Source organism: Bombina bombina, unplaced genomic scaffold, assembly GCF_027579735.1.
Source record: "Bombina bombina isolate aBomBom1 unplaced genomic scaffold, aBomBom1.pri scaffold_1057, whole genome shotgun sequence".
NCBI lineage: Eukaryota > Metazoa > Chordata > Amphibia > Anura > Bombinatoridae > Bombina > Bombina bombina.
Window position 1 is genome coordinate 15,343 of NW_026511143.1, and position 14,703 is coordinate 30,045.

Here is a 14,703-nt window from a genome sequence, read left to right on the forward strand (position 1 = left end):
AGGTTAAGGTCTCTGTCTGTCAGGTACTACAGAGACATGGTTCCTTCTGGGCGGGTGCCCTTGTTTTTGTTTTTTTTTATCCGGTCTGCATTATTTACTTCTGGTTTTTTCTTCCCTATGGGAATTCTGGGATTGCTCGACTTATTTTCTTTTATAGAAATTGTTCCCGGATTTTGTCTGGAGTTACTTGTGTCCATGTTTGTGACGCAAGTCTTGCCTGGCTGGTCCGGCAGGACTTGCCGGTTCACTTGTTCAGTTGTTCGTTTTATAATATATATATATATATATATATATATATATATATATATATATATATATATATATATATATATATATATATATATATATATATATATATATATATATATACACAAATACTTCATTTAGACCTGAGGGTCTGTATGTCGGAAGCGCTTGGGCTGGTCCGTGGCAGTTCTGCTTCAGACATAGGTCCTGTGGTGTATCACTGTGTTCCTTTGCAGCCTCGGTGGAGGGCTGTGGTCCTTGCTACTTGTAGCGGTTCTGACTTTCGAGAGGTTTTTTGACTCGTGGTCATGGTTTAGTTTGTTCGATACTTGGACTCTTTAGGGGTCTGGCACAACCGTGAAGGATATGTGGCGTAGTGTTTCGCTCCGTCGTTCCTGCAGTAGGAGGTTGTGGGATTGATCTCAGGCGTAAGGCGTCTGTCTTCTGATCTGAAGTATCCTGGTGTCCGCTATTTCTCCAAGGCGGTAGTCGTTTCTCAAGGGCCCTTCAGAGGTGGTTGGTTTCACTATCTTCGCATCTGGGAGCGTTTATGCTCGAGTTATGGGGTTCTCCTTTTTGTAGGTGCTGCCACTATGGTTCGTAGGTGACTAAGTAGCACCTTTGTAGGGTTTAGGACCAGGTTGACCTATGTCCTAGGATTCTAAGGTCTGTAGGATTTAGTGCTGCGGTTTCACCGCAGTTTCTCCTCTGTGGAGATTGTCGGTTGGTTCAGACTCAGAGTTTTACGTTGGGTCATCCATATTAGACTCAGTGGGTGTGGATCTAGGGCTCCTGCAGTCTGGTTCCTCCGATCTTTGTCCCTTGGTTCTTCCTTGGAATTTAGGATTGAGATTAGGATGCGTTCCATTGTCTCTCCTTTATGGGGAGTTTGGAAGTCTCCAATTAACTACCCGGTTGTGAAGACTGAGCTTGGGATTTTCTCTATGAGGCCCTGCTGTTCGCCTTATGGTCTGGTTTCGTTTTAGACCTGTGGGATTTTTCCCCGTGTGTTGGGATTTTCCCCCGCTTCTGTGTTTAGCCGTCTGACGGACTAGCTTAGGGGGCTCGAGAGATTGTCTCTCAGAGGTTTCATGCAGTTAGTTGTTCTCCTATGGCTTTTGCCAGACTTCTTTGACGGGGGGATGCCCTTTGGGTGCTCGGTGTCTGGGTAATCATCCTCAGATGATTACAGAGGTTTGGGGACGAGTGTTTTTTTATCTCGTGTTTTTCACCGGGGGCCCTTTTTTTGTCTCTCTGTAGAGTGATGGGTTCTGGTAGTCCGTGGTTTTTCAGAGACGGGCTGGCCGTTGGGATCTTATAACCCATTTCTAGGTGGCTTATCTCAGGGTTCTAGTCGTATTGGTTCTTAAGTGACCGTTTGTTCCTCCCCGTTTTCTTGAGTGGAGGTGTGTGCTGGTTTGCTGGGCGTTGTGGCCTGTTGGCTTGTCTAGCTACCGTTCAATGGATGGGTTGTGTTTGCATCACTGCACTAATCCTAACTAACTTTATTGGCCGTGTGAACAGAGTTGCTTTGGCGTTCGCTCTGTGGCCTGTAGTGGTTGGGCTGTCTTGGTTGTACTAGAGCAAGGTGGGCTATTTCCTTTTCTGGGAGGGCTCCGCTGTTGCTCACACCACTTGCTTCTTCTTTCTGTTCGGCATCTGTTTTATTGACCATCTCTGGACTTGATACTTGCTGGTACGGCACCCCCAGTCTCCTGTGGTCTGGGGTGCGGGACTGGGTTTTTGTTACGGTTAGCTGGTAGGGTTTTCTCATTGTCATTGGGACCTGGGTCAGTGTACGTCTGCCCCCTGGAGTGGGTTGTCTTTTTTTCCTTCTTATATTAGGCTTGTGTTCCCTTCGGGAATGGGTCGTCGGTCCCCTTGTTGGTTGGGAGGCTGCGGCTGGGCTGTTGCCTTGAGAGATGGTGTCCTTGGGGTCTGTGATCTCGGTTGCATCTATTCGTGCTGACAGTTCAGGTTCAGTGACCTGTTGGTAGATTTGTGTCAATGGGGCCACATTTTGTTTTTTCAAAGGGTTCTTGTTCCCGGTTTTCAGATGAAACAGGGTCTTTTGTTTTGGTAAAGTGTTTTTTGGGTGGTGCCTTCTTGTGGTCCGCCTCTTACCCTCCCATTTTTGGCATTCTGTGTCCTCTTTGGCTTGGGTATAAATTTCCCATAAGTAATGAATGCGGCTGTGGACTCTTTCCCATTAGGAAGAAAAACATAAATTATGCTTACCTGATGATAATTTTCTTTTCTTCCGTGGGAAAGGGTCCACAGCCAACCGCCCGTAAGTAATGAATGTGGCTGTGGACTCTTTCCCACGGAAGAAAAGAAAATTATCAGGTAAGCATAATTTGTTTTTTTCTTCATTCTCTTAATATCTTTATTTTAAATACAGGAATGTAAAGCTTAGAAGCCGGACCCTTTTTGGTTCAGAACCTGGGTTATGCTTGCTTATTGGTGACTAAATGTAGCCACCAATAAGCAGGGCTATCCAGGGTACTGAACCTAAAATGGGCCAGCTCCTAAGCTTTACATTCCTGTTTTTTAAATAAAGATAGCAAGAGAATGAAGAAAAATTGATAAAAGGAGTAAATTAGAAAGGAACTTAAAATTGCATGCTCTATCTGACTCAAGAAAAAAAAATGGGTTTAGTATCCCTTTAAGGTGAAAGACTGGCTGGATATTAGATTTGCATATTGTTCATATATTAAATGTGATTTGTTTATATGTTTTTAATTAAAATTAGCTACACTCCACAATTTAATACAGCTGTAACATTGCTTGTTCTCTTTGAAAAATTTTAAATGATGTATTCTTGCCTATAGCATAAAGTGCGCAATTTATGTTCAGGTAAAAGAACAGCAATGATTTAATCATCTTCTCTTTAGTGGCAGCATGGAGCCAGCATTCCACCGTGGGGACCTGCTGTTCTTGACTAACCGTGTAGATGATCCCATCAGGGTTGGAGAGATTGTGGTCTTCAGGATAGAAGGGAGAGAGATCCCCATTGTTCATCGTGTCCTGAAGATACATGAGAAGTAAGTGGACATATTTGTTTTAGTCATCTTTTATGGTGGGGGATTTTTGTAAGGCATTTTCACACTATATGATTTCTCAAGATAAATTCACAAAATTGCGTCTTTAAATGGTTAAACTACACTACAATAGTAGAAAGCTCTACTGGTAAGTCAGGAAATACTGACTTCAAGAGTGAACTTTTTAGCACCTCAAAAGATTCATTGTCTGACAAGCACTAAATAATTATTCTATCAGATTAACACTTCATAAGGCATTCCATATTTCACCTAAGAATAGTAGAAAGCTGCCTTGTCCCTGTTTGTTCTAATAAATAGAGTAATATAAAATAGTGTTCCGGCTAAAACTGAAGACTAACAAAATAACCAGAAACATTAGTAATAACAAAAGGCCTCACTGACTCAGATGAATTGTTCTCCTGTATGTGTTACTAATGCAGAATATATTGGGGCTTGCTGTATATACATGCAGTGCATTTTTGAGTGGCTAACTAATTGGGAACCTCTTTTATCATTAGTCAGTTTGTCAAAAAAAAGTTACTGAACCTGGTTTCCAAGTTTTAATAGAACTTTGTTTTATTTTATGTATGTGTTTATAGCCCTAATATGTTGTATGGAATGTGATCCATGTGCAACCTCACCATTATGGTCTATTTCTTAAAGATTATTTATTTTATTTCTAGTAAATTCATATAAATATTAGCTGTTTACAGTCAGCTGCACCAATACATCCTGGACACCACTAGAAAATGAGAAACAGTAACTCTATCATCGATTTAAAAGCTGCACCTAGTGCTATGGTTTTAATTATTATGGAAACTTGGTTTAAATCCTAAAACCTCCTTTTATGAATCACAGATGTTTATGTCAACTCAACTAATTGGCAGTTGTCTCAATGGAGTAATTCAATTCTATACCACAAAACACAGACTTCCCTTAAAGGACCAGTCAAAACAGTAGATTTGCATAACCAACAAATGCAAGATAACAAGACAATGCAATAGCACTTAGTCTGAACTTCAAATGAGTAGTAGATTTTTTTTCTGACAATTTTAAAAGTTATGTCTTTTTCCACTCCCCCAGTACCATGTGACAGCCATCAGCCAACCACAAATGCATACACGTACCATGTGACAGCCATCAGCCATTCACAAATGCATACACACTTATTCTTGCACATGCTCAGTAGGAGCTGGTTACTCAAAAAGTTAAAATATAACAAGACTGTGCACATTTAGTTAATGGAAGTAAATGGTAAAATTGTTTAAAATGGCATGCTCTATCTGAATAATGAAAAAAATGAAAAATAATTAATTTTGATTGAGTGTTCCTTTAAGGTTTAATTCTGATCTGGCATCACCCACCTCCCTAGTATTTGCAGTCTACAAACAGCCCTACTCACATTGTGTCCTCTTTTAAGGATTTCTTCTGGGAGAGGCGTACACACACACACAACTAAACAAGGTGCATTGTTTAGGCATTTCATGTTTATTGCTTAGTGCCTTTCTCTCTCCCCAACTCAACTTTTGGACACAGACATGTTGGAAACAAAGCTTGAGTAATGGACTTCTTATATAAAACACTATAGGTTTACTTTGCTGTTTGGATGCAGTGAACTTGAACAGTTTTCCTAAGATTTAAAATAAATAAATAAAGTTTTATTAAAAAATGTATTATAGAATACCTCTTATATGATTGGCATAGATCACAAATAATAGAAATGTTTTAAGAGGAAGACTGCAATTTTACATTTTCTTTATCTTTATAAGGGAAAATGGAGATATCAAGTTTTTGACCAAAGGAGATAACAATGCAGTTGATGACAGAGGGCTGTATAAGCAAGGGCAGAACTGGCTTGAGAAAAAGGATGTTGTAGGACGTGCCAGGGGGTGAGTATTGTGATGTGATGTAACCATCTTTAACCACAGAGCAGCAAATAAGGAATGTAAAAATTTAAATTGTCTTATTGTATTATAATATTGGTTTTCTGTAAAAGGTGTCCTTTTCTCTTAAGTGTATCCAGTCCACGGATCATCCATTACTTGTGGGATATTCTCCTTCCCAACAGGAAGTTGCAAGAGGATCACCCACAGCAGAGCTGCTATATAGCTCCTCCCCTCACTGACATACCTAGTCATTCTCTTGCAACTCTCAACTAAGATGGAGGTCGTAAGAGGACTGTGGTGTTTTATACTTAGTTTATTTCTTCAATCAAAAGTTTATTTTTAAATGGTACCGGAGTGTACTGTTTATCTCAGGCAGTATTTAGAAGAAGAATCTGCATGCGTTTTCTATGATCTTAGCCGAAGTAACTAAGATCCTTTGCTGTTCTCACATATTCTGAGGAGTGAGGTAACTTCAGAGGGGGAATAGCGTGCAGGTTTTCCTGCAATAAGGTATGTGCAGTTAAAATATTTTTCTAGGGATGGAATTTGCTAGAAAATGCTGCTGATACCGAAGTAATGTAAGTAAAGCCTTAAATGCAGTGATAGCGACTGGTATCAGGCTTATTAATAGAGATACATACTCTTATAAAAGTGTATTTTAAAACGTTTGCTGGCATGTTTAATCGTTTTTTACATATGTTTGGTGATAAAACTTATTGGGGCCTAGTTTTTTCCACATGGCTGACTTGAATTTTGCCTAGAAACAGTTCCCTGAGGCTTCCCACTGTTGTAATATGAGTGGGAGGGGCCTATTGTGGCGTTTTTATGCACAGCAAAAATTACAGACACAGACATCCAGCTTCTTCCTGCATGATCCAGGACTTCTCTGAAGGGCTCAAAAGGCTTCAAAAGTCGTATTGAGGGAGGTAAAAAGCCACAGTAGAGCTGTGGCAGTTGTTGTGACTGTTTAAAAAACGTTTTTGTCATTTGTTATTCCGTTTTTGGTATTAAGGGGTTAATCATCCATTTGCAAGTGGGTGCAATGCTCTGCTAACTTATTACATACACTGTAAAAATTTCGTTAGTGTAACTGCATTTTTTCACTGTTATTTCAAAATTTGGGAAAATTTGTGTTTCTTAAAGGCGCAGTAACGTTTTTTATATTGCTTGTAAACTTGTTTTAAAGTGTTTTCCAAGCTTGCTAGTCTCATTGCTAGTCTGTTTAAACATGTCTGACACAGAGGAACCTACTTGTTCATTATGTTTGAAAGCCATGGTGGAGCCCCATAGGAGAATGTGTACTAAATGTATTGATTTCACCTTAAACAGTAAAGATCAGTCTTTATCTATAAAAGAATTATCACCAGAGGGTTCTGTCGAGGGGGAAGTTATGCCGACTAACTCTCACCATGTGTCAGACCCTTCGCCTCCCGCTCAGGGGACGCACGCTAATATGGCGCCAATTACATCAGGGACGCCCATAGCGATTACCTTGCAGGACATGGCTGCAATCATGAATAATACCCTGTCAGAGGTATTATCTAGATTGCCTGAATGAAGAGGCAAGCGCGATAGCTCTGGGGTTAGGAGAGATACAGAGCGCGCAAATGCTGTTAGAGCCATGTCTGATACTGCGTCACAGTATGCAGAACATGAGGACGGAGAGCTTCAGTCTGTGGGTGACATCTCTGACTCGGGGAAACCTGATTCAGAGATTTCTAATTTTAAATTTAAGCTTGAGAACCTCCGTGTATTGCTTGGGGAGGTATTAGCTGCTCTGAATGACTGTAACACAGTTGCAATTCCAGAGAAATTGTGTAGGCTGGATAGATACTATGCGGTGCCGGTGTGTACTGACGTTTTTCCTATACCTAAAAGGCTTACAGAAATTATTAGCAAGGAGTGGGATAGACCCGGTGTGCCCTTTTCCCCACCTCCTATATTTAGAAAAATGTTTCCAATAGACGCCACTACACGGGACTTATGGCAGACGGTCCCTAAGGTGGAGGGAGCAGTTTCTACTTTAGCAAAGCGTACCACTATCCCGGTTGAGGACAGTTGTGCTTTTTCAGATCCAATGGATAAAAAAATTGGAGGGTTACCTTAAGAAAATGTTTATTCAACAAGGTTTTATTTTACAACCCCTTGCATGCATTGCGCCTGTCACTGCTGCGGCGGCATTCTGGTTTGAGGCCCTGGAAGAGGCCATCCAGACAGCTCCATTGAATGAAATTATTGACAAGCTTAGAACGCTTAAGCTAGCTAACTCATTTGTTTCTGATGCCATTGTTCATTTGACTAAACTAACGGCTAAGAATTCCGGATTCGCCATCCAGGCGCGTAGGGCGCTATGGCTTAAATCCAGGTCAGCTGACGTGACTTCAAAGTCTAAATTACTCAACATTCCTTTCAAGGGGCAGACCTTATTCGGGCCTGGCTTGAAGGAAATTATTGCTGACATTACTGGAGGCAAGGGTCATACCCTTCCTCAGGACAGGGCCAAATCAAAGGCCAAACCGTCTAATTTTCGTGCCTTTCGAAATTTCAAGGCAGGAGCAGCATCAACTTCCTCCGCTTCAAAACAAGAGGGAACTGTTGCTCATTCCAGACAGGCCTGGAAACCTAACCAGTCCTGGAACAAGGGCAAGCAGGCCAGGAAGCCTGCTGCTGCCCCCAAGACAGCATGAAGGAATGGCCCCCTATCCGGAAACGGATCTAGTGGGGGGCAGACTTTCTCTCTTCGCCCAGGCGTGGGCAAGAGATGTTCAGGATCCCTGGGCGTTGGAGATCATATCTCAGGGATATCTTCTTGACTTCAAAGCTTCTCCTCCACAAGGGAGATTTCATCTTTCAAGGTTATCATCAAACCAGATAAAGAAAGAGGCATTCCTAAGCTGTGTGCAAGACCTCATAGTAATGGGAGTGATCCATCCAGTTCCGCGGACGGAACAAGGACAGGGATTTTATTCAAATCTGTTTGTGGTTCCCAAGAAAGAGGGAACCTTCAGACCAATCTTGGATCTAAAGATCTTAAACAAATTCCTCAGAGTTCCATCATTCAAAATGGAAACTATTCGGACCATCCTACCCATGATCCAAGAGGGTCAGTACATGACCACAGTGGACTTAAAGGATGCTTACCTTCACATACCGATTCGCAAAGATCATCATCGGTTCCCAAGGTTTGCCTTTCTAGACAGGCATTACCAATTTGTAGCTCTTCCCTTCGGGTTGGCCACTGCCCCGAGAATTTTTACAAAGGTTCTGGGCTCACTTCTGGTGGTTCTAAGACCGCGAGGCATAGCGGTGGCTCCGTATCTAGACGACATCCTGATACAGGCGTCAAGCTGTCAAATTGCCAAGTCTCATAAAGAGATAGTTCTGGCATTTCTGAGGTCGTATGGGTGGAAAGTGAACGTGGAAAAGAGTTCTCTATCACCACTCACAAGAGTCTCCTTCCTAGGGACTCTTATAGATTCTGTAGAGATGAAAATTTACCTGATGGAGTCCAGGTTATCAAAACTTCTAAATGCTTGCCGTGTCCTTCATTCCATTCCACGCCCGTCAGTGGCTCAGTGCATGGAAGTAATCGGCTTAATGGTAGCGGCAATGGACAATTATGCATGCTAAGTCAGTGGAATGGGGATTACTCAGATTTGTCCCCTCTACTAAATCTGGATCAAGAGACCAGAGAGTCTCTTCTCTGGTGGCTTTCTCGGGTCCATCTGTCCAAGGGTATGACCTTTCGCAGGCCAGATTGGACGATTGTAACAACAGATGCCAGCCTTCTAGGTTGGGGCGCAGTCTGGAACTCCCTGAAGGCTCAGGGATCGTGGACTCAGGAGGAGAAACTCCTCCCAATAAATATTCTGGAGTTAAGAGCAATATTCAATGCTCTTCTAGCTTGGCCTCAGTTAGCAACACTGAGGTTCATCAGATTTCAGTCGGACTACATCACGACTGTGGCTTACATCAACCATCAAGGGGGAACCAGGAGTTCCCTAGCAATGTTAGAAGTCTCAAAGATAATTCGCTGGGCAGAGTCTCACTCTTGCCACCTGTCAGCGATCCACATCCCAGGCGTAGAGAACTGGGAGGCGGATTTTCTAAGTCGTCAGACTTTTCATCCGGGGGAGTGGGAACTCCATCCGGAGGTGTTTGCTCAACTGGTCCATCGTTGGGGCAAACCAGAACTGGATCTCATGGCGTCTCGCCAGAACGCCAAGCTTCCTTGTTACGGATCCAGGTCCAGGGACCCGGGAGCAACGCTGATAGATGCTCTAGCAGCTCCTTGGTTCTTCAACCTGGCCTATGTGTTTCCACCATTTCCTCTGCTCCCTCGACTGATTGCCAAAATCAAACAGGAGAGAGCATCGGTGATTCTGATAGCGCCTGCGTGGCCACGCAGGACCTGGTATGCAGACCTAGTGGACATGTCATCTCTTCCACCATGGACTCTGCCTCTGAGGCAGGACCTTCTAATACAGGGTCCTTTCAATCATCCAAATCTAATTTCTCTGAGACTGACTGCATGGAGATTGAACGCTTGATTCTATCAAGGCGTGGCTTCTCCGAGTCAGTCATTGATACCTTAATACAGGCTCGGAAGCCTGTCACCAGGAAAATCTACCATAAGATATGGCGTAAATATCTTTATTGGTGTGAATCCAAGAGTTACTCATGGAGTAAGATTAGGATTCCTAGGATATTGTCCTTTCTCCAAGAGGGTTTGGACAAAGGCTTATCAGCTAGTTCTTTAAAAGGACAGATCTCTGCTCTGTCTATTCTTTTGCACAAGCGTCTGGCAGAAGTTCCAGACATCCAGGCATTTTGCCAGGCTTTGGTTAGGATTAAGCCTGTGTTTAAAACTGTTGCTCCCCCGTGGAGCTTAAACTTGGTTCTTAAAGTTCTTCAGGGAGTTCTGTTTGAACCCCTTCATTCCATTGATATTAAACTTTTATCTTGGAAAGTTCTGTTTTTTAAGGCTATTTCCTTGGCTCGAAGAGTCTCTGAGTTATCTGCCTTACATTGTGTTTCTCCTTATCTGATTTTTCATTCAGACAAGGTAGTTCTGCGTACCAAACCTGGGTTTTTACCTAAGGTGGTTTCTAACAGGAATATCAATCAAGAGATTGTTGTTCCATCATTGTGTCCTAATCCTTCTTCAAAAAAGGAACGTCTTTTGCATAATCTGGACGTAGTCCGTGCCTTGAAGTTTTACTTACAGGCTACTAAAGATTGTTGTCAAACATCTGCCCTTTTTGTCGTTTACTCTGGACAGAGGAGAGGTCAAAAAGCTTCGGCAACCTCTCTCTCCTTTTGGCTTCGGAGCATAATACGCTTAGCCTATGAGACTGCTGGACAGCAGCCCCCTGAAAGGATTACAGCTCATTCTACTAGAGCTGTGGCTTCCACCTGGGCCTTTAAAAATGAGGCCTCTGTTGAACAGATTTGCAAGGCTGCGACTTGGTCTTCGCTTCACACCTTTTCAAAATTTTACAAATTTGACACTTTTGCTTCTTCGGAGGCTGTTTTTGGGAGAAGGGTTCTACAGGCAGTGTGGTTCCTTCCGTTTAAGTTCCTGCCTTGTCCCTCCCATCATCCGTGTACTTTAGCTTTGGTATTGGTATCCCACAAGTAATGGATGATCCGTGGACTGGATACACTTAACAAGAGAAAACATAATTTATGCTTACCTCATAAATTTATTTCTCTTGTGGTGTATCCAGTCCACGGCCCGCCCTGTCCTTTTTAAGGCAGGTCTAAATTTTAATTAAACTACAGTCACCACTGCACCCTATGGTTTCTCCTTTCTCGTCTTGTTTCGGTCGAATGACTGGATATGGCAGTGAGGGGAGGAGCTATAAAGCAGCTCTGCTGTGGGTGATCCTCTTGCAACTTCCTGTTGGGAAGGAGAATATCCCACAAGTAATGGATGATCCGTGGACTGGATAGACCACAAGAGAAATACATTTATCAGGTAAGCAAAAATGAGGATACTCCCTTTCCTGAAGACGGGAGTTTGCAGGAGAAAACCGTGATGCCAACTCGCTGGCCACTTCCTTTTAGTCTAGATCTACCCTTTCTTCACTAACTTGAGTAAGGAGCCCAGAAATATCCCTTTATTGGTATTAACATTGGACGTTCCTTTTTTTTTTATGAAATGATTGTAATGCTAATATATATATATAGTCAAAAAATAGAAAGGAAGAAATTTCCAGACTGCAAAGTTTAAAATAAAGTCTTTATTAGATTCCACATGGGATAAAAAAGAGAAACTGGGGGATCCAGCATATCAGTGTGACCAAAAGAGTTCCGCTAACATGTTTCGGTAAAGACCGTAATCATAGCTAATTGGAGACTGATGTGCTGGCCTTATAAAAGGCTAAAACCACAATGATTGGACAATATTAAAACCAATAGAATGGTCACACTTGTAAGTTACAAATTGAAAGAAAAAATGAAAAACAAATGCTCCCTGTATTATCAGTTAACATACTCATAAGCCACACCAATAAAAGAAAATCAAATGATCAAATATATGGAGGCTATAGGTAGTTAATAATGAAGAAAGGGAATGAAGAAATATGGAAATAAGAATCAATGTAAACATGTATTAAGTACTACACCTAAAGCGTAAAACAGAGGGCAATACTGCAGATGAATGAACATATCTATATTGAGGACAGTGTATGCTACAAATGATAATGATAAAAATGCACTTTGCTCAGGGAATATCCCAACAAACGAATGTATAAAACTGTTAGTAGAAAACTATATAACCAACAATATATATTCAAAACTATTAGTAATATACAAAAATAATAATTAATGAAAATATATTTTGAATGAACACATTATGAATGAATGTAATAAAGGATCTATAAGAGAAAAAGTCTTCTGTAGTGCCAAAATATCCTAATCACAAACATTGTATAATTTGTATTTTATATTTTATATTATCTACAAAAAAACCACACTATGTAAAAATAATAACAGGTACATATCAATTGTTATGTATCAAAACAAGGGGGTAACTGTGACCCGTATGTATAAAGGATCAATATAATTAAATCAACTATACAGTAATAGGTACCTGGAATTACAGGGGAATGACCAAGGATATAATATCCATTAATGAAATGGAAAGAATGAATGTATATACAGATAGTTGTGAATAATACTTAGTGGTTAAAAGTGGATCATAAGGTGCCTGCACTGTCCTCAATAGTTAAATGTTAAATGTATTATCCTGCATGAACTGCATAGATGAATCATCTGCTGTCAAACAAGTGACATAGTATTGGTGTAAAATGAATATATATATATATGTATATATATATATACATAATTACAATCGTAATTGTAATTATAATTATAGGTTAGGATATTTTCGGGATATATTCAGGATGTGGTCGGCAAGCGCGAGATAATTCATCACAGAGAAGAATTCTTATTTCCAATAGTTGATCAAATCGTATTCAGAGTTAAGACCCTCTGGTACTCTGGTGCGCAATTTAAAAATCCAAAGCATCTCACGCTTGCCTAGCAGCTGATTCCTGTCACATCCCCTAGGTGGTGCCTTGACATGTTCAATGGCTTGCCATCTAAGTTTGGCGTTACTTTTGTTGTGAACATTTCGAAAATGTTTAACTAGGGGGGTACTGGCTTCACCCAATTTAATTGTGGAAAGATGGTTTCTAATTCTAGTGTTCACATCTGTGGTGGTGAGCCCCACATACTGTAAATGACACTCCAGGCAGTAGAGTAGATAGATCACATAGGAGGATGTACAGTTGAGGCAGGAAGATATCTTAAAGACCTCTCCAGTGACCTCTGATCTGAACTCATCGGATACAAAGATGAATTCACATGGCGTGCATCTTGATCTGCCACATCTGTACATCCCCCTATATTGTAGCCATGAGCTTTGTCTGTCTGGTTTTGTTACCAAAACTTCTGAGGGGGCCAGAATATTTCCCAGGGTCCTGTTCTTTCTATATGAGCAACGCAAACCACCTTCCACACAATTTACAAGGCTGTCATCTGCAGATAATAAACTGAAATGTTTTTTTAACAATCCTACAGATGTCCCTATAGTCAGTACTGAAATCAGTCACAAAGGTGACATTGTGTTGTGTATTGGTGTTCTCTCTTTCATTCTGTCGATTGGATTCGTTCAAAAGAGAACGACGATCCAATAGGTCTACCTGTCTCTGTGCTCTGTTTATTACATGACCAGGATAGCCTCTTTCTCTAAGTCTGTTCTGCATTTCTAGACTTTGTACTCTGCAAGTATCACTGTTGCTACAGTTCCGTTTAACGCTAATAAGCTGTCCCTTGGCCACTGCCATAGGGACATGTACGGGATGGCAACTTTTTGCGTGAAGCAGAGTGTTTTTAGATATGTTTCTCCAACATAGGTGTGTCCGGTCCACGGCGTCATCCTTACTTGTGGGATATTCTCTTCCCCAACAGGAAATGGCAAAGAGCCCAGCAAAGCTGGTCACATGATCCCTCCTAGGCTCCGCCTTCCCCAGTCATTCTCTTTGCCGTTGTACAGGCAACATCTCCACGGAGATGGATTAGAGTTTTTTGGTGTTTAAATGTAGTTTTTATTCTTCAATCAAGAGTTTGTTATTTTAAAATAGTGCTGGTATGTACTATTTACTCTGAAACAGAAAAGAGATGAAGATTTCTGTTTGTAAGAGGAAAATGATTTTAGCAACCGTTACTAAAATCGATGGCTGTTTCCACACAGGACTGTTGAGAGGAATTAACTTCAGTTGGGGGAAACAGTGAGCAGACTTTTGCTGCTTGAGGTATGACACATTTCTAACAAGACTTGGTAATGCTGGAAGCTGTCATTTTCCCTATGGGATCCGGTAAGCCATTTTTATTAAATAAGAATAAAGGGCTTCACAAGGGCTTTAAGGACTGGTAGACATTTTTCTGGGCTAAAACGATTGATTTATAAGCATTTTTAATAGTTTATAGCTTTGAGGAGTTATTTTATTCTTGGGAATTATGTTAAATAACCGGCAGGCACTGTATTGGACACCTTTTTCACTGGGGGCCTTCTCTAATCATAGGCAGAGCCTCATTTTCGCGCCACTAATGCGCAGTTGTTTTTGGGAAGCAAGGCATGCAGATGCATGTGTGAGGAGCTCAGATACATAGAAAAAGCTTACTGAAGGCGTCATTTGGTATCGTATTCCCCTCTGGGCTTGGTTGGGTCTCAGCAAAGCAGATACCAGGGACTGTATAGGGGTTAAATATAAAAACGGCTCCGGTTCCGTTATTTTAAGAGTTAAAGCTTTCAAATTTGGCGTGCAATACTTTTAAGGCTTTAAGACACTGTGGTGAAATTTTGGTGAATTTTGAACAATTCCTTCATACTTTTTCACATATTCAGTAATAAAGTGTGTTCAGTTTAAAATTTAAAGTGACAGTAACGGTTTTATTTTAAAACGTTTTTTGTACTTTGTTATCAAGTTTATGCCTGTTTAACATGTCTGAACTATCAGATA

General features: G+C 41.1%; 1 protein-coding gene across 1 annotated transcript in view; it reads left to right on the forward strand.

The window, feature by feature from the left end:
- The first annotated feature begins 2,168 nt into the window (after positions 1–2,168).
- Positions 2,169–14,703, forward strand: part of LOC128643630 (signal peptidase complex catalytic subunit SEC11A) — a 58,662-nt gene continuing 46,127 nt past the window's right edge. The window contains exons 1-3 of the mRNA XM_053696463.1: positions 2,169–2,239; positions 3,141–3,290; positions 5,057–5,176. Coding sequence (XP_053552438.1) covers positions 2,169–2,239; positions 3,141–3,290; positions 5,057–5,176 — 341 coding nt within the window. The remainder of the gene's footprint in view (positions 2,240–3,140; positions 3,291–5,056; positions 5,177–14,703) is intronic.